Consider the following 27,339-nt stretch of genomic DNA (forward strand, 5'->3'; position numbering starts at 1 on the left):
ACTCTGTGTGCATGTGTGTTTCAGTGCATGTCCCCATGCAGCAGTGTATGTGTGTGTTTCAGATGGTTCTACCATGTTAAGGGTCTGTGAACTCACCATTGGCAATCCTAACAACCCTTGCAATTGTCACCCACTTGAATAGTACTGGCAGACACTACAACATGACAGTAGCTCTGTGGTGGATGCAATATGTATCTAGCACTATTCTTTGTAAAACTAAGCAGTTAGATGTTCTGCTATCAGCAAGGGCAGGTCATGAGTGTGAGTGTGTGTGTGTGTGTGTGTGTGTGTGTGTGTGTGTGTGTGTGTGTGTGTGTGTGTGTGTGTGTGTGTGTGTGTGTGTGTGTGTGTGTGTGTGTGTGTGTGTGTGTGTGTGTGTGTGTGTGTGTGTGTGTGTATGTATCTGCAGACCCCTTGCAGCAGTCTTCCTGTGTTACAGCCACCAGCATACCTCTCATCTACTCACAGACAGACATCTGCTTAAAGCCATGTGGGAAACTGGGGCAAACACCAAACATTGAGCACAACCTTCATATATTGCTGTGACATACATGAAAAGTAGATACCAGAACAGGTTATGCATTTGAATGCACTTTCCAAAGGGTATGTGTTGTTACATGACAATATCCATTATTAATTTGCAATGTCAGTCGGTCATGGTTTCCAATAAATTGGCCAGAAAACCACAATTTTGTGACAGATGGAAAGAAATTATGTGTCAAGCATCAGGACAATCTGCAGACATATGCAAAGGTCACAGGTATGGCCACCATCTATACTCATACCTCTCAACCTCTTAGAGCAAGAAATCTTTACAAAGCCATAAATAATGGTGGGACAAAGGCCCCAAAATAGGGACACTTTTTAAATATTGCTCTTACAAACTTAGAGCATTGATAGAATAACAGGTTTTGCATTAGCAGAAATAAGTCTGAAAAGCAAATGTCGGTCATTATTTGTTGATATCAACTCTCAATGATTTGTCAATGATTTGCCAGAAAACACAAGTTTATGAGAAAATGGACCAAAAATATGAGTCAAAACTCTGGACATTCTGTGAAACTCTGTACAGTTGAGAGGTGTGTCTGTACCACCCTGCAGGTTGCAGTCCATATTTGGCAAAGTGTGACCTGTGACAACAACTGAAACAGTAAAGAGGTCCCAAGAGAACAAGCATGTCATACAGTTCTGTACTGATTGCATAGAGTAGTTATTGCACATCAGAAGCACCTTATTGTTATGACAATTTCTGTAAGCTAAGGTAATGTCACACAAAGAAGGTGTCATAGTAGCAAACCTCAGGAAGTCCTGTGTGTTGCACTTGCCTTGGGCATGGTATGTCCTGGCAACTGTCACATTACTACAAGATGTGTCTCAAACTCCACATTTGATAATCACACACACTTTGTCTGTCACCTATATGTGTGCATTATGTAGACATTTGAAGGCCCTGTGACTATCTGGTACCCCCAGTAATCCACTTGTATATAGGCATGAATACTAATTGGCACCACCCACATACATTGGTACAGCCTAAGGATGTGTGAAGTGTTAATTATTTTTTAGTCTCTCATTAAGCCACAAACTGCTGTTTACACACTGCAAAGAGCCATACAGTGGGTATGGAATGCTGTCAAGGTCCTAGCCTCAAGCTGAAAGCAGACAACAGTGTTAGCATGCCATATGGCAAGGACATGTCCTCAGTATTTCCCACATCAGCACCAACCCTGTAAACACACAGACTCTGGTGACAGACCTGGGTACCCTGAATGGTAACATAGTTGCATTCATGTAACAAGTATTGGCAGTCATCAGGAATTTCGTGTATGTGTTCACCGCATAGGTAAAAGGACCACATCCAGCCAAAAGGTGGACATTACCTCTGAATAGTCATTAGTCAATACAACAATACATTAGCAGCACAGCTTGTCTGCTATGCACCTATGCAGACATCTGCAGCATCTGTACAGGCTATGTTAACACCTGCAAAGGTCAGCAATGGCCTTCAACACCTGCTGCACATAATCTGTACTGTCCCACTGGTTACTGTTCATATTGTCCACAGGTGTCTGTGGCATGCCAAGGTGGCAAAGTTGCACTCAGCCTTTCAACAGCTGCCCCAAGTACAAGACTAATGATATAGCAGACACACATGATGGAGAGTCAGGTTTGGCTACTAGGGGCTGTTCTGTGTCAGGAATACACTCCCCAAACATGTCAAACACAGTACCATGCATACCCTCATTAAATGCATCAAGGTTGAGTGGATGGGAAAGAAATATATCTATCCCTGGGGTTCAAGCAGTGTCCAGCAATGTCAGGGGCAACAGGTGCTGATAGGTGAATCTGTTGGGGTTAAAGTAATGGCTAGGCTTGTGAGGGACCTACTGTCAGTACTGTAGTTACCTCCGCTGTATGTATGAACCTGTGGTACTACAGAACACCCAGGTGACATGTATGAAGGCTAGCTAGCCATGTCAAGGGGTATGTATACAAGGTCACACTGTCTGCTCCCAATGTCCCTCACACACTGTTGCATGCATACACACCTGGTAAACATGCACATATACAGCCATACCTTGGCTATGAAAAGGTCACTGTGTTTCCACTCCACCATACTCATATTTGGTAATGTCAGCAGCCCCACAGCCTGCAGACACACAGACACCTGGAACACAAACAGCATACAGCATGTGAGACAACAGTCAGTCAGCAGTACTAACAACAATAATGCATCATGGCAAAAAAGGTACATACACTTCGATGTCTACCCATGACAATTGCCAGCAGACAGCACCTTACACAGCATTACATTACTACACTGTACTATATTCACCCTGTGCATCAGACCCATATTAGTATGTCCTTGCATCGGTGGTATAGTGGTATAGATAACACGGATGTGGCACAGGTATTATCAAATGCAAAGGGCATGGTGTGGGTTTGACAGAGGGTTTGACAGAGGCCTAGGCTGGGCCATACAGTTGACATCATGTGTGTGTGTTTGGAGGGGTGATGTTCAACTGGGCCATGCAGAGGAGTTTGAAATGCCTGGTGGTGACCTACATATGATAGTGATGTGTGAGTGTGTGTATGCACACAGTCAAGACATGTGGTTTCCCTACACAGGGATATGTTGGACAGCCGTGGACTGTATGGCAAGATGTACAGTTCACTGTCTCTGGCCATGGACATGGGAAATGGTATTGCAAGGAATTTCACTGGCACCACCAGGCCCAAGGCTTAAGGGTCTATATTACATCACTGAATGCTAAAAAAAGCGAATGATGATTAATCAGGTCTATATTATATCATCGAACTCTTAAAAAAGCTAACGCTGATTGATCGACCTAATTTAAGTGAAAGGTTACAATCTCGAACTGTCAGATGAGCGATTTTTTTCCCAGGGAAAATAATCACTGATCCAAAACACATACACACAACACAAGCACACCAAAGAAACAGAAATCCACACACATACACCTAAAATCTGACACCTAACCCTACACTAAACTATGCACACACCACTATCTACCCACTTACCTTAACCCAAACCCTAACCCTAAGGTCCGTCACTATCGCACACTCACCTCACTCGCTCCCTAACCCTAACTCACTTAAATCAGCCCTAACCCTCATGTCCTCTCAATCGCACACACACCTAACCCGAGCCCTAACCCTAACTCACCAAAATCACCCTAACACTCACATCCACACAATCACACACTTACCTGAATCCGACCGGTAACTTTCCACCATAACACTGAAAATACCAAAGCAACAGAAACAGACAATCGAATTCTTTCCCTAGGAAAAAAATAGAGTTTCTGCTGCTTCAATAGTTTGCAGTTTCGCGAAAATAAGTTCAATCAATCAGCATTCGTTTTTTTTAAACATTCGAGGATATAATATAGACCCGATTAATCGACCCCATGTAAGCGAAAGCTTACAATGTCAAAACCTCAGAACAGCAATTTTTTTCCAAGGGGAAAATAAATCGCTGTTCCAAAAAAAAAAAACAAACAAAAAAAACTTTAAAACATTACATAAAGTGAGGGGCTTTGCCCCCCCACACCCCCCTACTTAAATATACCAAGTCTGACATCGCACTACAGGGCTGAAAATGGAAAAGTAATGGAAGTGGCCAAGCAAATTCTTTCCTAGGGAAAGAATTTGCTTAAAAGCCACTTCGTTATTTTGCCTTTTTGTTCTTTTACGTTTGATCAAGATGCATTTGACAGAATGCATCTTTGATCATGTAAAAGGAACCCAGGCCAGATGCGATACTACTCCCTGATGGTGACTGCTGTCTGCTGGATCCATGTCCCTGATGGGACTGGCCAGGACCACGTGCCCATGGCATGCTCCATTGTGGTGTGGACAACATCCTCCCTTCAGTAGTGCTGGTGGTACTGTCCCTATGGAAGTGTGAATATGCACTGCCACTTGGGCTCTCAGCTGATCTTTTTGCTGACCTATGTCCATGTGTCCAATGCCCTACTCCCACCACATGCTCAAGCACAGACATTTCACGGTTGAGCACTGACAATGTCTCACCTCACTGTCTATCCACAACATCACCAAAATAACGTACAGCATCACCAAGGCTGTGAAGGTCCTCACACAGGGCAGGAAGTGTTGCATTCATGACCCTGAGCATCTGTCTGGTGTAGTGTTCAGAACATGCCTCTGCCTCCATGATGGACTGAAACATGCATATGGTTACACCTGCTGTGACACCTATGACAGGGGTTTGATGGGCAGCAGTCCTCCTTTGAGCACCCCTGTCAATCTGCCTGTGTGGGACGTCACCAACTCTCTGGTTACGGGTAGTGTCTACACTCACACCTGCCATAGTCACCACACTAGCCTGCTCCATGCCAACAATGACATTCCGACTGTCCATTATCTGTGACTGCTGGGGATAGGGTATGTGTGGGCATACTGACTGTGTGTGGGGACATTGTGGGTGAAAGTCGGATATCAACCAGTGGCACAGATTCAGCCCCCAACAACCCCATCTGTGCCACACTATGACCACCATCATCATCAGAGTCTGCCAAGACACTCCCATCAAGTTGTGAGAGGGAGAGACCCCAACCCACATGTTCACCTGTGAGGGGAATACAACATATGTAAATTAATACTTGCACTATAATGTTTGCTGATACACACACACACACACACACACACACACACACACACACACACACACACACACACACACACACACACACACACACACACACACACACACACACACACACACACACACACATATACAGGTGAGGTGGCACAAAGCCATTATACAGATCACACACTTTCTGAATGATGATATGCAGGATAAGCTATCAGACCACAACAGACACACTCTGGACCAGCCCTCAACAACATGCAGTGCAGCTATGTCCATTTAATGTTGCTATTAGTATACATTTTTGAGATATGTGAGGAGTGGTAGTATGTGATGGCCCTTCACCTAACACACACAGTGCACCCGTGTACTCAATATTAACGTAGCCCTGTATAGCACTGTGGCAACAGCTACACAAACATATGTGCTAATATGTTACACCTCCTGTGAATAGGCTCCTGTGATGACCACTGTGATGCATCACAGTTAACCCCGACACAAGTGAACATGCACACATTGCAGTATGGCTAATCATAATAGTTATGTGCATGGAAAACTGACTGCCCTTAACATGCCTAGGGTATTGGTGAGCCACAACAAGACATTTCCACACTCACCGGCTTCAGGCAGCTGTTCCCCAGCCAGATCAGAGGGACCTATGTAGTTGTGAGGGAGAGGTATTTTCAGCACAGTGACATATGGCATTGGTACAGGATATTATCTGCATTTCTGAACATGTACAGTAAATGCTGTGATACTACCAAATTTATTGTCACCAACAATAGCTGTGCACTTGTGTGCATTACAAAACCCCACCCAAAAATGCAGTTTGACCTGAAATATCCATCCAGATACACCAAGGATGCCACTATGAATGATACAGTATTGAAGGGATGTCCACTGGGGCCTTACCTGGATGCTCCTTCCCTGTTGATTGTTTGCCACCCACCTCCATGACATGTGTTTGGATTGTTTCTTGGGATGTGGTGGCTGCCCCAAGGTTTGCGAGGAACTCCTCTCTGGCTGTCAGTAGGGCTTGCATAGCAGGCCCCCCACCTGTGTCTGACTGGTCCCTGGCCACAGCTCCAGCCCTTTGCCAGGCATTGTGGATGAGGTCGGTTGCACAATGTCTGACCTGCTCATGTGTATGGTTGTGTTGTCCAAGGTTGTTTACCATCCCTACCAATTCTGCCCATAGGGCAGTCCATTTCTGCAGTTGCTGTCGGCTCCTCCCCATCATGACCCTGTCATGGAGCTGCATTCTCAGTTTCAGAAAATGCCTGATGGCGTTGTCTGTACATTCTGCCTGAAAGACATGAACAGGGAAACACATCACGAAACCTCATACATTGGCCACTATTATATACAGATCCTGCACATCCACGTTTGCTAGCACTACCCACCACTAACACCCACATCATACCCCTGCCATCTATTTGCACAGTATGAGTGTGGATAGTGTCACCATACTGGCATTACAGCATTCATTTCACTCCTAATCCTGATGTTTCATGCTTCCTCCAATGAGGACCATTAATGTGCATAATCCTTCATTCATCATTCCCATCAGATGGCACATGCAGCAGCTGGAGACATCATAGATGTTCCCTACCAGGGCATATCATGCAATAAGGCATCTACCATACACCTATAGGCTATAAGGCCAACCCTCTACCTGGTGTCATGCATACCTCTCAGGAGTTACCTCACATTGGCATGCCAGACAATCACAGACTCCACATTGCTGGGACAGCTGCACGAGTGCAAGTCATGCTCCACTATGTTAGTACACACACACACACACACACACACACACACACACACACACACACACACACACACACACACACACACGCAAACAACCTCCACCCAGTGATGAGTGTCCTGGACTGGCCTTGTTGGTGGCTTGGATGTGTATCACACACAATCACCCTGTGGTGGAATGGGCACCCTGTCCACATCAGGCAGGGTAGCTACCTACACCTTTGCAGGTGTAACCTGGTCAACTGGATGGTTAATGGCACATACACCCTTGGGATACCACCTGTGTTCGTGTTGGACATGGGACATCAGCTGCTTCCTTGCATACACATGGGCTAACATGTGGCCTAGGGATATGGCTGCTCAGGGCCCATAGCCTAGTAACCTCGTATAGTACAAGGAATACCATAAGTGGCCTGTCTGCTGTGACAGACTGTATTGTTATGTGTCCACACGGTTCCCATTCAGAAGCCTGAAACATCATAAGCCTGAAAATCAAAATCCTGAAACCAAAAGCCTGAAAATTCAGAATCCTGAAAACTCAAAATCCTGAAAGCCCAAAATCCTGAAACTCAAAATCCTGAAAACACAAAATAGACATACTGATGTCATTGTGGCTTTGCTATTGTTAGCCCTGTGGTGTTAGGTCATGCGTTGGGGTCAGGTAAGTGTGCGGTTGGTTTTATGTTAGGGTTAGGGGCAGTTTAAGTGAGTTAGGGTTAGGGCAGGTTAGGCATGTATGCAATAGTGAGAAATATTGGGGTTAGGGGCGGTTTAAGTGAGTTAGGGTTAGGCGCGGGTCAGGTGAGTGTGCGATAGTGACGGACCTTAGGGTTAGGGTTAGGGTCAGGGTCAGTTGGTAGATATTAGTGTCTTTATAGTGACATATTAGCATTATTTGTGTTTTCAGGATTTTGAGTTTCAGGATTTTGGGCTTTCAGGATTTTGAGTTTTCAGGATTCTTTTGGTTTCAGGATTTTGATTTTCAGGCTTATGATGTTTCAGGCTTCTGAATGGGAACCGTCCACACACATGAGTGCAATCAACTGCTGGGTGACCCCTATGTGCAGCATTACAGTACCATGTCTTCCAGCCTACATCCCACAAATAGGTGAGTGCTCCTACAGGTGCATGTGGACATTCTTGGAACATTTGAGCTACACAATAACCGAGATCAGTGCATATATGTTATAGGATGACCTCCTCATAGGTGTCTGAAATCTGCAGTACCCAGATGTTCGCAAAATGTGTACATGTGCCTGATAGATGTAGACCCCGCCCCCCCCCCCCCCGCCAGACAAATGGGTATTTCTGGACACAAGTTGGACAATACATGATGTTTGTCCACACAGTTTGGGTAATGTCTCTGTGACATGCCAGACCCCTGGGGACACGGTGATGGTACCAGGATATCTGCTACTGTATTCATTCCCTTACATTGTATGCTCAGTATGTACACACTGTTGCTGACCCATTGCCAGTGTCCACCCACTACTAGTACCTGAAACTTGTTGTCCTGCTGCAGGGGCTCACCAAGTATGCTAGCCATAGATGTCAGGCAATCAGATACCGGTGTGGCATAAAGACTCACTTAGCCAGAGTATGTCAGGAATGGTCATGGAGACCTGGATAATCTGTGCTGTAATCCTGTATGACATTCTCAGCCTGAGAGGGCCTCAATGACGGTACATAATGTGATATGCCATCTGTAGCCAACAGTACGTACTGTCAGGGTGATGGCCCTGCACTGCACTAGTCATCAGGGATCCTCAATTCTTGTACAAGAACCAAAAAGTCAAATGCAAACTAATTAAGTAAAAGTTTAAGCACCAGTCACCACACTGCAGTGGTAGTCAAGCGATCCTTTATTTCCAAGTTCCACACATGAATAGTACTAAAAAGTACTTAAAAAATGAAGACAGGCAAATAGGTAGTATAACCAACTAATTATGGCCTATAAAATCCTCTATAATCCGGACAATACTCCTGCACTTAAAAATATTATCACCCCCTTTAACAATCATAGACCGCTTCGATCCTCTAACAAACTACTAATTCAGACTAGCAAAATTAATAACACAGCTGGTGATTCTCTCTTTGCAAACTCTGTAAGTAGATCCTGGAACTCACTTCCAGCTGATATTACCTTACTTTCCACCTTAGGTCAATTTAAAACTAGACTCAAACAACATTTGTCACTTAACTGGCTATGTCAATGTATCAAGCCTGGCTAACTCGAATGTGTAAAAATCTGTTAACCAGTTTACTGTGTAATTTAATTTAATCCTGACTTGTGCTCAGGACTAACTGTAACTTGTGGAACTTGTTTAACTTGCTTACTTATGTAATCTCTGTAAATAGTCTGTTTGTAATATGTAATGCTGGCATTATGTAATGCTGTATCTGCTTACCCTTGGAGCTTTTCTCCCCGGGCCTCCGCTGAAAATGGGCATGCATCCAGTTGGACTATCCCGGTCAACAAATGTAAAATAAAATAAATAAATAAATTTTAAATTGTGTCACAATTTAAAAGATTCACCTATTTGCCTGTCTTCGTTTTTTAAGTACTTTTTAGTACTATTCATGTGTGGAACTTGGAAATAAAGGATCGCTTGACTACCACTGCAGTGTGGTGACTGGTGCTTAAACTTTTATCCTCAATCCTTGTCACCACCACCAGTGTGGGATGTACACAATGGGAGGATTACAAGTACATGCACATTAAAGTACAATTACCCTTCAGAGCACACAGAGATCAGTCAGTGTAGGGCTGGTTTCTCCCAATCTCTCCACATCCCCAGTAAGATTCCCCACTGGCACAGCTGTGAGGTTAATATCTCAGCAGAGCGGTCAATCCAAAACATCTGTCACCCTCACTGTCCAACCAGTACTTTGAGTCCCTGCCCAAGTAGCTGACACACACACTTTGTGATTTGATTTTCGAATCACACACACACACACACACACACACACACACACACACACACACACACACACACACACACACACACACACACACACACACACACACACACACTCCTGGTAAAGTCTGGCACAACTTTGCTACCTATCTGTCCTTCAGCCCAGACTTTAAGGTAGTTCTAACTGCCACAATCCAGCTCTTTAACAGCTAGCCTCAACAAAGGGTGATGAATCCTACTGTGTGATGAGCCTATTAGCAAAATGGTAAGTGTGACCAAGACCAAGGCTATTAGAGTGGGCTATACAGTGTCACCAAGTTCATATGCAAATAGTCTAAGAGCTAACTTAGTGCTATACAGACCAGACACAATGACAAGGTGTAACCATATTTGATAATAACTAATAAAGGAACAAGTGAATACTCTATCAATATAGTAATTACATAGTCCAGACTCTCAAGTATTAATTTAAGCAACATTACAGGACAGTCTACAATACATACAGGAAACATGTAAAGTACTAGTTGCATAGGTTCATGGGGTGATACTAGGCTATTGGCCCGGAGGTCCTCATAAGCCTAGCCAATTTTTTTGCACATGTGCCTTCAAAGTCAGCACCTGTTTCCCCTGTCCAGCTGGGACACAGGTGGGATCCCAGGGGTGTATTTTCTGTTTCCCATGCAGTTAATAGAGAGGGTTAGAGAGGTACTCTGCTAGACATGGGGAGGGAGTGTAGTTTACAGACAGCATAGAGTTAGGGACACAAATCTATCCTGCCAATAAGTACTATTCATGTCACAGACCAGGTGAAGGCCTTGTTTGTGGATTGCCCAAGTGTGGTTTGTCTTACGGATATGCAGCAACTCCATCAAGGCTGGGTCAGAGATGGGCTTGTATGGCAGACACAGGTCATCTATGATCAGTGAGCATGAGACTGAGTAGAGGGACAGGGCTTTCAGCCTGTCTCTGTAGGATAGGTGTTTGAGACCCTGGATTTTCCTGGTCAGGAACCTCTGTGGTCTCTGCAACTGCTGCATGTGCTAGGCAAGGTACATGCCAAAGGAGGCATTGTACTCAGTAATGGGTCTGATAAGGGAGGAGTACAGGGATATTATGACCTCCTGGTTCCTGTTTGACATACCCTTATTTGTGAAGTGGGCCATAGACAGCCTTCCGTACAATGTTGCCAACACAGTGGTAAACTGTCAGGTTGCTATTAACCTGGGTACCCAAGTCCCTCACAACTGAATGCATGCTTAGTACATTGTTATTACTATCATAATCAGTGTGGATGACATCTACTACAATGGGGATAATGATGCATTTCCTGGCATTCAGTTTGAGGCAATGCTTCTGGGACCAGTCATTACTTTGGGTAAGGGCCTCTTGGAGGATGGTCACATCACTAGGGGAATGTGAGACAGCACCCAGCTTGCAGTCATCTGTAGACCTAGTCAGCCACAGACCACTGGTTTTCACTTACACCTCAGAAAAGTATATCCTGAACAGTACAGGCCCTAAGATCGATCCTTGGGGTACACCACTCACAGGTCTACTACTGCAGGTGGCTTCCACTACTTTAACTGAGTGGGTTCTAGTATTGAGCCAGTTAGCTAACCATCTGGTAAAACAGGGGTTGATGCCTAGCTGGGTAGGCTTATGTATTATGGCTGACTGGGGAATATTGTCAAAGGCTTTGGATAGGTGGAGGTAGGCAGTGTGCACCATCTTCCCCTCGTCCATGTGTTTGGTGACTACTTCAAAGAAGTCAACCAAGTTTAACAGGCCTGATCTCCCTTTGACAATACCAAACTGTGTAGGATTAAGCATTTTGAGGTGGCCAAAGTCCCTGTTTATAAGGTCTTTGATAATGGGTTCCATGGCCTTGCAGATCAGGCTAGTTAGGCTGATGTGTATATGATTGCCTGGGTCAGTGGACGCTCCACCTTTGTGTAGAGGGATGACAGTTGCTGTCCTGCATACAGTTGGAATGACACAGGTGCTCAGACTTTGGTTGACTACAGTGTATAATGGACCTGAGAGCTCATGCCTGAGTTCATGTAGGATACAGCTAGGGATGTTATCAGGTCCCATGGAGACTTCAATTTGGGGCCTTTGAGAGGGCATTAAGGACCTGCTCCATGATGATAAGGGGAGGGGGGCAGGTGATGGAGATGTCCTGGATTACTGATGGGGGACAGGGTGGTGAGGTTTTCACTTAACCTGTCTAAAGTAGGTTGGCTATATCTATGGCGTATATGTATGTGGTGTCATTGACTACCAGTACAGAGCAGATTTGGGTGTTGCCTGAGATTGTGGACCTATGTGAAGAAGGCCTTGTGATTGCCCTTGGTGGATGTGTCCAATTTGCACTCAGAGTTACCCTTAGAGTAATTTACCTGTGACCTTATTTGCAGTTTTGGACAAAGGTGAGATTGCTTCCAATATGGCACCTGTTCCTTGTCCCTGTACAGAAAATATTTCCACCTATTATGGAGATTCTGTATTGCTGCTGTCCACCACACAGGTTTGCTCTACCTTGAGGGAGATGATTTTGTCCTGTCAGGTATTGTTGAATCCCTACAGCTATGTAAGTGCTAATAGCTTTTTGGTGTATGCTTGGATATTACTGCTAGTTCCAACTGAAGGGACAGTGGCTGTAAAGCTATGTATACCTGCTCTGAGGAGATTGTAGTAAGCTTTGGAAAAGTGTTTTTGTTTGACCCTGACAGGGGGGGGGGGCAGGGGAGATAGTGACTTCACAAGTGATGGCTTTATGGTCAGATCTTACCAAGGAGGATGACACTGTAGGGGTGCTACAGTGGCTACTCATGCTGGTTAGGACCAGGTACATGATATTTCCACCTGTCATAGGGATGTTGACCAGCTGATCCAATGCATTGGCACTGGCAAAGCCGAGAAATCTCTGTGCCTTCATGTTTGGGTGGAACAGGTCTTGCACTCTATGGTTGGGTAGTTAAAGTCACCCAGGAGCAGGGTAGAGGGTTGAATCTTGATGGATTCAAGTAAGTCCATATAGGTGGAGTGGGTGTCCTGAGTCATGGCTGGAGGTCTGTAGCTAGCTATGATTTGAATAGGTGTTTTGTCAACAGTTAACTGCACATGTAGTGTCTCCTGTGCATTGTGCCATATGACCAGCCTGGAGGTGTGTATGTCTATGATACATTTTGAAACTCCACCTCCTTTCGCTTTGTAGCCTTCCATTTGGGGTCAGAAAGTATGGTAGGATGAGTAACCTGGCAAGGCTAGTGTTCTCTCCACAGCTTTGAAACAGGTTTCAGTGGCTGAACAAATGTCAGCATCTTCCTGGACAAGGAACGCTTGCAATCACTCCAGTTTCATGCTAAGACTCCTAGCATTTAGCACCATTACCTTTACATTTTGTTTATAATAAGGTTTCATGTTGGTAATTTTGTGCTCATGACTTTGCCTAAAAGAGGCACTTTGGGGGAGACAAGTGCCTTTGCCAGAAACCTAAAGCCCAGGAGAGACAGATGAAGGCCATTTCTGGCAAAGCATTGTGGTCTGTCAATCATGTACTGTCTTGTGACTGAGACAGCAAGGATTCTAGGTTCTTAATGTGATTGCATCTCTCACATATTGTGTGCCTAGGTGGTAGTTGTAGTAGAGAGGTGTCTGTGTACATAAGGCAGTTGCTACACTGTGTCAGGATGGCCATATCAACCAGACTAGCATGAAAAAATACATGAAATTGTCCATTCATGGTTATCAGTATCTATGGAAGAGATGTCAGGAATAGTAGAGTGGGTACTATGTGAGGATAGCACATATACGTGTGAGTATAGCTGGATAATATTAAGACAGTACCTGCAGGTGAGGGCCTCACCCACACAGGAATGCTGGTAAAGGAAGGAGATGCAATTGAGATACCTCTCAAAGGGTTAAAACTGCACACAAGCACAAAGCCATGCACATGATGGGTTTAAATACCACAAAAACGAAGGTAAAATATGAACACTGGGAGTGGCCAATCAACCCTTGTCCCTGAGCTCTTAGCTTAACACCCTATGGCAGACCAGTGCTAACCAGTTCACTTACTCCAGGAAAGTGCAGGCAGGCCCTGACCAACACTAGATGGTGTAGCAGGAAACACAGGAATCACACAAACAGATGTGAATGCAGCAAAACCTGTAACTAGACTATGGTAAAGATATTTAAACTCTGTTTAGGTCAGTGTAACACAGGTGAACAGATACACACTTAAATATGACAATAACAAACAACAGCAAAAGTATTTAAACAGATTAACCAATTAACCAATACTAAAGCTCAGAACAGAGCCCTGTTCCAGCAGTCTTCATTCACACAACTTCTAACTGCATACTCCTGCCACTAGGGTGGAGGGGAACCCTAGCCAAAAAAGATGGTCTAGATTAGTGCTCAAGTTATACAAACAAAGCTATATTCAGCAGGTCAGGATGTAGTGTATGCTACAGCAAACAAGACATACCAATGTCAGAAAAGAACAGTTCAAGTAAGCAGTCACAATGAGCCTTTAACCAGCAATTTCTAGTTCAGAAGGGCATAATCTACCCTCTCCTCTCTCAACAGTGCAGACCACAAACCTTCTTCATATAAAACAATTGGCCTGAAGCCCATGTGATTAAACCAAAAGCCTTAGCATAACAGTTAGAATTACATCAGGCTACTAACAAGCAGTAATAAATGCAGAATAAGTGCAAGTGAGTCATTGTAAGAACAAGCAGCAAAGCAAATTGAAGTAATAAAGTTAGAGTGGAAAAATACAGTAAAATGTTTTTGTTTATAGGTTACGTGGGAAGGGATGAAACACAATCATTTCTGGTTGAGAAACTAAGGGGGTGGGGTGGCCTTGCGTATGATCTCTGTCTACTCAGTAGGATAAACGGATGAAATATGACTGGGAGGTGTGTTCAAAATGAGATTTGTTGCAGGGGTGGCCAAGTCAAAAGCCAACAAATATTTGAACACAACAAGGGGAACCCTTACAACTCCAACAGAACACTTTTAACAAAACAAATGTAATACTGGATTAAGATACAATATAGATGTGACCAAAGCTTAACTAAAGAGCTTCAAATCAATATTAAATGCAGAGATGGCTGATACTCAGAGCATTGCACAACACAGAACAACTTCAGCTAACTACATATATTTGTAATTAAGAGAGCAATGCTGTATCTCAACTCCTCACACTACTTAACTGCTGCTATTCGCATGTTTCAAAGGAATTCTTTGGTAACTTTTTTAACAGACCCTAGCCAAGAACTGTTAAAAGTACAACAGAACAGAATACGTGCAACCAAACAAATGTAATACTAGAATTACATACAAAATAGAAGTCATGAAATCTTAAATACAGAGCTTCAAACCTAAATTACATGTAGAGATAACTGATACTTAGAGCAATGCTGACCACACAAGCATCAGACAGATATACCATATTCCCATATATATATATATATATATATATATATATATATATATATATATATATGTAAATGATGTCACAGTTGCCTAGTTCCTATACAACATGCAAGCCTGTTTGTGGGAGACAGGTCTGAAAGTAATAATCCACATTAATGCTGCATTATCTCATATTACATTAGTGTTTGTTACCTGCCTTCATTTCACAGACTAATAGCAACTAACATAGTAGTCTGCATCAGGCGTACATATCTATTGGATGTGTGCGTAGCACTGGAAGTCATAACACAGTTAAACACTTCTCCATTTTCAACCTAGTAATTATTTATGTATCAAGGCAATACAAAAACCTGTAGCTGTAGACATGTATGTGTGTTTGCTGCACTGAAACCGAGAAAGCACCTTCATTACACAAATACAGCTTATTTACTTGACATTTTGCAACTCGTGTCTGTAGGTTTGAGGCTTCCAGCTTCTTCTACTAATACATACATTTGCACAGGTAATACTTGATATACATTTCTCTTCTTTGCCAGTATAGCACACTGTGTTTACACTCTTGCAGCTCAGTCATACCTCTCAACCTGTTAACAGCAAGACATCTGGACAAAAGCACAGATAAATGGGGGGCAAAACCCTGTGCACCAATCTGTGTCTCCTACTTGCTAATTGCATCCAGAACAGCTGTGTTGTCTTTTCATTAGCCAATACCATGACAACACAGTGCTATAATTAAGTCCTTTATGTGGGCCTTGCCCCTTTTCCTGGCCTGTGAGGAGGAAATTATCGAGGTGTGGGAGCTGCAGCATCACATAGGGTAGGTGGAAATACTGTCCATTGTTTGGATTGATGTTATGTCCACAGTTTTGCATGCTATGTCTGCATACCTGTGAACCTCTTAGCACAAGAAATGTGGAGAAAGCCCAACAAAATGGGCGGGGGGGGGGAGTTCAAAAATTAGGGACAAATTGTAAATATTGCTGTTATACAGTTAGAAACTTACTAGAGTAACAGGATTTGTTTGGACATACATTTTCTGAGGGATTTGAAGTCTGAAACTGATATGTATATCATATACCTCTCAACTGTCCAGATTTTCGCAGAAGGTCCAGAATTTTTGATCTTATTTTTAGTCTGTTCCTCATACGATTTGTGTTTTTTTGGCAAATCACTAGGATGATCTGAGGGCTGAAGTCACTAAATAATGACATCCATGTGAGTTTCAGACTTCATATCCTTCAGAAAATGTATGTTGAAACAAACCATGATACTCTAGCAACTTTTTCAGTTTATAACGTCAATATTTAAAATATGTCCCTATTTTTGGGCAATTACCCCCCCCCCCATTTTATCAGGATTTGTCCAGATGTGTTGCATTAAGAGGTTGAGAGGTATGGTATATCATTATTTACTGACTTTGTTCCTGATACCATTCTAGTGATTTAGCAGAATCCCAGAAATTTTATGAGTAGTTGGCCATATATATGAGCCAGAAACCTAGACATTCTGTGAAAATCTGTACAGTTGAGAGGTATGTATGGCTGGCCATTGTTAACAGACTGTCAAGACTGTGTGGCAGTGTACTGTGTAAATGTTTGTCTGGCTGAGTAGGGAGAGAAGCATATGTGAGTGTCACAGATCCTTTTCTATCTGACTGTGCATGCTGCTACAGTTTCTGGTGGTATATCAGCTGTGTATGTTTGTAGGGGCAGACCTAGACACGTCCCTTAAAACCTCACAATTCCAAGTACGCTGTGATTTGGGCAGTATATATAGGAGTAGTGCATGACTGGCAATCAAGACATGTTTGTTAAAACAATCTTTATACTGCAGAAGTAGTTGGCTTACTGGTATGTTGCTTTGACTGTAGCGCAAATGGTTTTGGGTAGACAATTTCTCACCAATGTCTGTTTTTCCCTACACTTACATCCCTGTAGTGCATGATATATTTGCAAATGTATAAGCAATTCCACCAGAGCTGATTTGTTGTAGTGTTGTGTTCCTCTGACTGTACTTCAGAAAGTGCTGGGTGAAATACTTGGCAGCTCTGTGTTTTTTCCCTAATGTTACATGACTGCACTCATACCTCTCAACTGTCCAGATTTTCACAGAATTTCCAGATTTTTGTCAAATATTTTTGGTGTATTCTCACATAACTTTTGTGGATATCTGACAAATCACTGGGATGATGCGAGGATTGAAGTCACTAAACAATGACAAGCATTTGGATTTCAGACTTGAAATCCTTCAGAAAATGTATGTTAAAACAAACCCGGTTCAGAAAATGTATGCTACAACAAACCCTGTTACTCTAGCAGCATTCTAAGCTTATTACATCAATTTTTAAAATATGTCCCTATTTTTGGGCACCCTAAGAGGTTAACAGGTATGACTGCACACACACACACACACACACACACACACACACACACACACACACACACACACACACACACACACACACACACACACACACAAAAACAGAGTTTTTCCCTAATATTAGATGACCATAATGCGTGATATATTTACAAAGACATTATGAAATCTTACAACTCAGGTGATGTAGAGGTATGCTGCTGTTATTGTAGTGCATAGGGTTTTAGGTTCAAGATTTAGGGCTGATCACTTGTTTCCCCTAATGCTAAATGACCATAATGCATGATATATTTACAAAAGCATGAGTAAGTCTCATAGCTCATATGGTGTAGTGGTACATTGCTATGACTGTAGTGTACAGGGTCCTGTGATCGACACCTGGCAGAGCTAGTTATTTTGTTGCAGGACAGAACAGAGGCTGAATGAGTTAGAGTGATTAAAGCAGTTTTAAGTGGGTTTGCGCAGTTTTGCGTGATGCAAAGTGGTGCCAAGAGACACCTAGCTTCCCTTAGCTTTGCTCAGCGGCAGTTAGTCCAGCTTAAACCCGAGCTAATTCCAAAAAAGAAAAGAAAAAAAGGTGATAGAAAAGTGGTGAAATAGGGGCAAGCACAGGGGAAAACATTGTGAAAGGCAGCTAGGGATGTGCAGGACGGGTGTAGGAAAGGACCATAGCTCTCTATTTCTTCTGCAGAAACAGCTGTGAATGATGTGGACAATTTGGAATTTAGAGCCTCACACTACACAGGGAGGGGTGTGGGCAACACACATTAGTTGAGTAATTCAAGGGTAAATTGATTGACGTCAGTGTACTTGGGGGCAAAATGGAGAGCTTTGTATGGGATGTGCTTTTTTTGGGGAGGGCAGATGCCCCTTTTTTAAGGTGAAAGTGAGATGCTGGGGAAAGGTTGTAGCTATGTTTGGGGAGGTAAGTTAGGCAGGAGAGGTTACTTTTGCAGACAGACAACACAGACAAGACAGCAGACAGGGGTGGTATATGACACATGAGGGGGAGCAAACATCTTGGACGGTGAGGGTGGTTAGGAATAGGAGGCCCATGTGCCCCCAGATGGAAACAGTGTGATTGAGGTCCCCACCCATGGGCAGTCACCACTGTCCCTTCATGGCCCCAAAGGTGAATGTGCTAGGGGCTGGAAAACAGGGGTAGGCTGCCCCTTGAAGTGTGCCAGTCTGCCCGTGATCTGGCTCAGGTGTCCATCCAACTCTGTCTGGCTGATACTGCACACCATACCTCAAACATTTTATGGATGACAGGTTCCTCTCAGTGCCCATGCCCAGGAGAGGGACAAGCCCAGTCCCCTGTGGTGGATCCCCCAAAGGTGGTGCAGGACCAGCGGAGGAGGCAGTTCTGAGTTGGGTCCCAGATGTGCTCAGGTCCGGTGATACAGCCAGGTGAGGCAGGACAGGTGGATCCACTGGGATCTGCCTTCCCACACATGCTATTGTGTTGAAGTTTTTAAAAATGTATTGGTTAGTCATGAACAAAACATTTCAGAATTAGTTATAACAGCATGTGTGGGTGTTTCATTTGTGGTGTTTCATTTAACCCAGAACAATAGATTTGAAACAAATGCATAGCAAGCAGAACACATGCATAAATGGAATAACATTGCAACAGCATGCCAGTTACATTTACAGTAATAGGCCACCAACAATGGTATTTGAACAAGGTATGTTAATATGCAACCAGTTTAAATATATGAACAATAATAGAACACAAGTCCCAACATTAGGTGTTGAGAACAACATACCTGTACTATATAAGTAATAATTATTGATGCAGATAAGGGGTAGGGGAGAGGAAAAATTCCATTAACAACTGTATAGGCTTCTATTTTTCCCAACAGTACTGCTCAATAATGTGCAGGTCTGCCCACACTTTACATCTGCCTGTGGCCTATAGCTTCTGTAGCACATACATAACTGTTAAACTTTCAACATGGAAAGGCATGGTGCAAACTGTGACAACTGTGGTTACATGACTAGAGGGGACTCTTACATGTCAGAGTTACATATATGACAAAGAAGGTGTACCTTGTACTGATGTGTGAGTGTGCTTCTGGCATACTTCACCTGGATTTATATTTGTGTCCAAGGTTATTGGCAGTAGTGACCACTAGCAGTGATAGCGTGACACTTGAGAGACACATATCAGAAAGAGTGCATGGTGTATATACCTATCCTGCTGTCATTTGCAGACATGGGGTTGGATACTGTTGTACATAATTTATTAATATACACTTCATACAGCTACTATAAACATTTATTCACCTGTAAGACATGTGGAGAACATATCTGTTAACACTACCTGGCTGCTTCTACAAATATTCAAGATTACTTGAGTGTAAGTATTCACATATCTTAGTACCTCTCCCTGGACTCCAACCAAGGTCTGTGTACGCAAAAATGAATGACAAATCTATTTCTCATCACACTGAGCTACTGGGGAACTGCTGTCTCTTGCTTGACTAATTTCTGCCTAATACTGTCTTGATTAGACCATCTGACCTTGTAATCTAAGTTTAATGTCATCAAAGACATGTAGTGACAGTTGAATATACATGCCTGAGATTCATGCATGACAGATAGTTAGTGTACTGTAAATTAATTCTTTGAAATAATAAGATCTGGAATGCAAAGGTTAACACAAGGCAATTCTGCAGGGGATACACTATAATACATTACACATTACTATTCAAGGTTCAGATCTTAGTGCAGGACATATTTCAAATTTCATTTATATCTTGTTTTACAGCTCCACAATGTACAGTCTTGCATAGCAGTTGATTATCAGAACAACCTCAATTAATGCATGCTGTTAAAGCCATATTTGCTGTGAAGCACCTGTACACATTCTATTTCTTCAACAACATACCAGAGTAAACACAGCAGTTTGTGGAATAAATCTTTATTTGAGTAACATGGCACAGTGCTTTTTTACAGTTGCGATTCTACTTTCAGTAGTACTGCATATTCTATAGATAAATATTGGTCTGACAATTTATTTATTCAGTACACTCAGAACACACTATACCTACTGGCAGTAAACAATGTACCCCTTCTTATTTATTTCACTATATACTGCAAGATAGATCTATACTCAACAGCCTCGCCAGTCTGCCCCCATGGGCTTCCATGTTGCTAGCTCTCACCTCTGCAGCTCTAGGGGGAAAAAACAACCATTATGGATACCTATCACATACTGAAGCTAGAATTTGGTACAGCTATGGGTGAAATACTTACAAATTACTGGGACATTGCTATCTCGAGCATCTTGGATCCATTGGGCCAAGAGTGCCCTCTTTCTCCGCTTTAGGTCTGCATAGTGATGTAGTACCTGCTCACCAGTTCAGGGGATTCCAGTGGCACTGGTGAGGTCATGTGCCAGATGGTCCCAGGCCTCACATTTGGATTGGGAGCCCTGGTACTGGCCCTGCAGCAGTCTGTCATCATGGTGTTGCACAAGGAGCCCAGCCATGACCTTGGACTCCAAAATGCCCCAGCACTGAGCCCAAATGCACACTTCCTCTCCAACTCCAGATGCAGCTCCTGCAGTGATCAAACAACAACAGCTTCTGGCTGTATTCCTGCATGTGTGGTTTAAATAAGGTCATATTCCCACCCTTTGCCATCATTGGACCATTTTTGAAAATGCTGAGCACAGATACTGGCTAAGCTGAGTTGAGTAGTGCTTAAAGGGGTTTGCTGAGCAGTCCTTACTAGTGCACAAATCCACTTAGCTGGGCTGAATGCTGCTTAGAATTCCACTTCGTAGCAATGCTTAAACTGGCTGAGCAGAGCTCAGCACAGCTACACATTGCTCAATTTTCATTTAAAGAAAATTAACAAATTGGACATTAATTACTCCTTACTGACATATTATTAAGTGTATATATTTTACTTTACATGACATCCCTCTATGTGCTTTGATTGCATTTCTTTGGGGTGTGACTGCACTGTCTGGGACACTTGTGTTTTCATGGGGGATTTCACATCATATATCCACTGACACTGAACATTTGGACCAGCTATACTACCCTGGTTAACAAGTATCAATTACAACATCATTAAATAAATAGTAAATTATTTCACAATGCCTTCCCCTATAAAAGCTGAATGGCCTGTCTTGGTATTTGAACCGTGAACTACTGCATGCAAAGCCAAAACTCTAACCACTAAGCTAAATCAACATTCAGATTTACAGCTATACATTTTTATATAGCTCTTAACAGAATTTAAGCACTGCTGAGCAAAGCACCGCGATGTGCCAATCTGCTCAGCTATGCTTAAACTTTACATATAAAGGGGAAAAATAAAATAAAATATAACCATTTTAAATAGATATATCTCAGTATTGACATATCAGCATTTCAGATTGACATATCAGCATTTCAGATGCAGGCCACATACTCTTTAAGACAATCTATGCTAATGAAAAACCTGTTATTCTATCAAATTTCTAAGTTTGTAAGAGCAATATTTAAACTGTTATCCTATTTTTGGCCCTTTGTCCTGCTTTTATTTCAAGGCTTTGGCCAGATTTCTTACTCTAGGGGGTTGAGAGGTGTGTGTCTGAGGGTACTATTTAACTATCAAGTGCCGTATGGCACTTTCACAATGCAGGGGGTGTGTTACCGTTCCTGTCACACATACCCTGCATTGCATTCCATTCACAGATGTCTTTTCAGTGTCCATGGACACTGAAAAGATTCTAAAGTGCAGTACAGCACTTTTGACACTACAGGGGATGTGTTACAGATCTGCAAGCACTACTGCAACATGCCCCCTGGACTCATTCAGTATCTGTGTCTGCAGATCCATCTCAGTAGCGCACCTTCATTAATATGTATAGCACGCTGCTGAGAGGGGGATGCAAACACTGACACTATTCACTCCGTGTACAAATAGCACTATTCCTACATGGAGTTTACTGAATCATGGCCAGTATCTGTGCATTTACATAGATTGCTAGAACAGGCCTGTAGTTTGGTTTTGCTAGTATGTTATTTTTTTTTTATATTATTGTTGCTTAACTACCAGTTTTCATAAATATTCAATTAACTGTGAGCAGTTTGAGGAAGATTTAATCTAATGTTAATATGCTTGACTGTTTCAGAACTGTACTGCAGATGAGAACTAACATACATATTTGTCCTCTTTTTGGATTCACAGGATTTCATTACAGTTGTAAATTCAGTTGTTGAAGATAGTTCTGTTGAGTCTTGGACTGCCTTAAATGCAGAAGGAAACTACAGTTCTCAGCTGTTAATGGCAATGGAAACATTTAGTAGCAAGCTTTCACAAAATGGTGCATCATTCAATGCCACAAGCAACAGCATTAATTTGCAGTCTGTTAAAATGAGCTCTGCTTCAGTTCATGAGGATTACACAATGACCTTTCATAGTCCAAACGTCACTGGGAAACTGTTAATCCCTGAGGGCACACTGAAAATGCTGTCAAATGACACCCAGATTGTTAGCACAGTCAGCTCAACTCTTGGAAAGGTCTTACCACTGAAATTTCAAGAGAATTCTAGAAGTTCTTCAGACTATATACAAACTGATCTTGTTATCACAGCAATATCTTTAGGCAGTGCCATAAACAACTTGCAACTTATCTTCCAAGGACCAGATTATTCAACACTGCCACCGCTCTGCGTATTCTGGGACTTCACTCTTAATAATCATCAGGGTGGATGGAATGATTTTGGCTGTTACAGTGAAATATCTGGAAGCAATACAGTGTGCACATGTGAACATTTAACATCCTTTTCAATGCTAATGTCTACCGTGCCTGTTAATTATAAAACATTGGATTACTTAACATGTGCTGGTCTTGGTGTTTCAATTGGAAGTCTTGTGCTCTGCCTTCTTACAGAGAAAATGGTATGGAAGCTGGTGACTAAGAATAAGACATCATATATGCGACATCTTTCCATTGTGCACATAGCATTTTCTCTATTGATTGCTGATATGTGCTTTGTTGCATCCACAGTTACAAAACCTCAGACTAAAACATGCATCTCTTTAGTATTTTTGATTCATTTATTTTACCTGTCAATGTTTTTTTGGATGTTGACCCTGGGCCTCATTATCTTCTACCGTCTTGTCTTTATCTACCATGACATGAAAATCTCTGTCATGAAAAACACAGCATACGTTATTGGATATGGCATTCCTTTGGTAATAGCAATACTTACGGTGATCGTCACATATCCTAAAAATACCTACACTAGAAAAAATGCCTGCTGGCTGAATTGGGATGAAAGTAAAGCTCTGCTAGCATTTATTGTGCCTGTTTTGCTTATTGTAAACATTAACTTGTTCACTGTGATTGTGGTATTGAGCAAATTGCTAAGACCTTCTGTGGGAGATGCAAACAAACATGCGGAAAAACACACCATGGTCCAGATTGCTAAGAGTGTTGCTATTCTCACACCTTTTCTAGGTCTGACATGGGGATTTGGAATCTCTATGGTAGTGGGAAACAGCAGTTACTCAATTAACTTGATATTTACAGCTCTTAACTCATTCCAGGTAAGTCCAGATAAATGTATTGTTTCACTAAGTAAGTTAATTTACATAAACAATCTTCTGTGATATCTACTCCAAGTTGCTTTTTTCCTAACAAATATTTGCACAAAGTAAAACAATTGTAGACCAAGAAATGGGCACTTAGAAACAGTGTAGTACATGTTAATAATGGTAAAAATACATGCAGTTAGCTTAGACTCACACCTACAGACTGTGTCATAACTAACGATGATTATTGTAAGAGTGCAAGACAATTGGCAAGCTGTTGCAGCAATATGCATGAAGTGTTTTATTTATGGGAAATACATTTTTTTTTATATAAATGCATTTGTTGCACAATCAGTAAAGATCTATTACTGACCAGCAAAGGCTGATATCAAAAAGAATATTAGATATGTTTGGGGAAAAGTAAGGAAAAACAGAAAACAGAATATAACACTGTTGTTCAGAATATTATTTGTTTCACAAGCAAAATAACAGTGTACTGATTGTGCCCAGTATCAGTAACCATAGATTCTCTTTTCATCATCATCATCATCATCATCATCATCATCTTTCGGCTTTTCCCGTTAGGGGTCGCCACAGCGGATCATCTCTTTCCATTTCTTCCTATCCTCTGCATCTTGCTCTGTCACACCAACCGCCTGCATGTCCTCTCTCACCACGTCCATAAACCTTATCTTAGGCCTTCCTCTTTTCCTCTTACCTGGCAGCTCCATCCTTAGCATCTTTTTCCCAATATACCCATCATCTCTCCTCAGCACATGTCCAAATCAACGCAATCTTGTCTCTCTTGCTTTGTCTCCAAACTGTCCAACATGAGCTGACCCTCTAATATACTGATTCCTAATCCTATCCATCCTAGTCACACCGAGTGCAAATCTTAACATCTTTAACTCTGCCACATCCAGCTGTGACTCCTGCCTTTTTGTCAATGCCACTGTCTCCAACCCATATAACATAGCTGGTCTCACTACTGTCTTGTAGACCTTCCCTTTCACTCTTACTGGTACCCATCTGTCACAAATCACTCCTGACACTCTTCTCCACCCATTCCACCCTGCCTGTACTCTCTTCTTCACCTCTCTTCCACATTCACCATTACTCTGAACTGTTGATCCCAAGTACTTAAACTCGTCCACCTTTACGCACTCTACTCCCTGCATCCTCACCATTCCTCTACCCTCCCTCTTATTTACACACATATATTCTGTCTTAGCTCTGCTGACCTTCATTCCTCTGCTCTCTAGAGCATATTTCCACCTCTTCAGAGTCTCCTCAACCTGATTCCTACTCTCAATACAGATCACAATGTCATCTGCAAACATCATAGTCCACAGGGCCTCCTGTCTGATCTCATCTGTCAACCTGTCCATCACCACTGCAAATAAGAAAGGACTCAGAGCTGATCCGTGATGTAATCCCACCTCCACCTTAAATGGATCTGTCACTCCCACTGCAGTCCTCACCATTGTCATTCTACCCTCGTACATATCCTGTACCACTCTTACATACTTCTCTGCCACTCCCGACTTCCTCATACAATACCACAACTCTTCTCTAGGCACCCTGTCATATGCTTTCTCCAAGTCTACAAAGACACAATGCAACTCCTTCTGACCTTCTCTGTATTTCTCCAATAACACTGTCAGAGCAAACATCGCAACTGTAGTGCTCTTTTCTGGCATGAAACCATACTGCTGATCACTAATCATCACCTCCCTTCTTAACCTAGCTTCTACTACTCTCTCCCATAACTTCAAGCTGTGACTGATCAATTTTATCCCTCTGTAGTTACTGCAGCTCTGCACATCACCCTTATTCTTAAAGATAGGTACCAAAACACTTTTTCCTCCACTCCTCAGGCATCCTCTGACTTTCCAAAATTTCATTAAACAATCTAGCTAAAAATTCCACTGCCATTTCTCCTAAGCACCTCCATGCTTCCATTGGGATGTCATCTGGGCCAATAGCCTTTCCATTCTTCATCCTCTTCATAGCTGTCCTTACTTCCTCCTTGCTAATCTGTTTCACTTCCTGATTCACTATCCCCACATCATCCAACCTTCTCTCTCTCATTCTCTTCATTCATCAGCCCTTCAAAATACTCTTTCCATCTACTCAACACACTCTCCTCTCTTGTGAGTACCTTTCCCTCGCTATCCTTTATCACCCTTACTTGCTGCACATCTTTCCCAGCTCTGTCCCTCTGTCTAGCCAATCAGTACAGGTCCTTTTCTCCCTCTTTAGTGTCCAATCTCTCATACAACTCTCCATACGCCTTATCCTTAGCTTTCGCCACCTCTCTCTTTGCCATGTGCCTCATCTCCTTATACTCATGTCTACTTTCTTCATCTCTTTGACAATCCCACTTCTTCTTCGTCAGCCTCTTCCTCTGTATAATCTCCTGTACTTCCTCATTCCACCAACAGGTCTCCTTGTCCTCCTTCCTCTGTCCAGATGTCACACCAAGCACCTTTCTAGCAGTCTCCCTTACTAATTCTGCTGTAGTTACCCAGCTATTTGGTAACTCTCCACTGCTTCCCAGTGCCTGTCTTAACTCTTCCCTAAACTCCACTTCACAATCACTTACCCAGCTATTCGGTAACTCTCCACTGCCTCCCAGTGCCTGTCTTAACTCTTCCTTAAACTCCACTTCACAATCACCCTTTAACTTCCACCATTTAATCCTTGGAACTGCTTTCACACTCCTCCTCCTCTTCTTGATCACCAACGTCATCCTACAGACCACCATTCTATGCTGCTTAACTACACTTTTCCCTGCCACCACTTTACAGTCTCCAATCTCCTTCAGACTGGCCCTCCTACATAGGATATAATCCACCTGTGTGCATCTTCCTCCACTCTTGTACGTCACCCTATGCTCCTCCCTCTTCTTAAAATACATATTCACCACAGCCATGTCCATCCTTTTCACAAAATCCACAATCATCTGACCTTCTGCATTCCTCTCCTTAACACCATACCTACCCATCACTTCCTCATCCCTCTGTTCACTTCACCAACATGCCCATTAAAGTCCGCTCCAATCACTAGTCTCTCACCCTTGGGTACACTCACCACAACTTCATCCAACTCACTCCAAAATTTCTCTTTCTAATCCATCGCACACCCAACTTGTGGAGC

General features: G+C 42.7%; 1 protein-coding gene across 1 annotated transcript in view; it reads left to right on the forward strand.

Moving 5' to 3' along the window:
* The window catches only part of LOC122794932 (adhesion G protein-coupled receptor F5-like), a 61,765-nt gene that overhangs the window by 16,070 nt on the left and 18,356 nt on the right, over nucleotides 1–27,339 (forward strand). Inside the window, exon 2 of the mRNA XM_044063527.1 lies at nucleotides 22,831–24,195. Within this exon, the coding sequence (XP_043919462.1) occupies nucleotides 22,831–24,195 (1,365 nt within the window). The remainder of the gene's footprint in view (nucleotides 1–22,830; nucleotides 24,196–27,339) is intronic.

This window comes from Protopterus annectens, chromosome 2.part1 (assembly GCF_019279795.1).
Source record: "Protopterus annectens isolate FY-2018-M chromosome 2.part1, PAN1.0, whole genome shotgun sequence".
Classification (NCBI taxonomy): Eukaryota; Metazoa; Chordata; order Ceratodontiformes; family Protopteridae; genus Protopterus; species Protopterus annectens.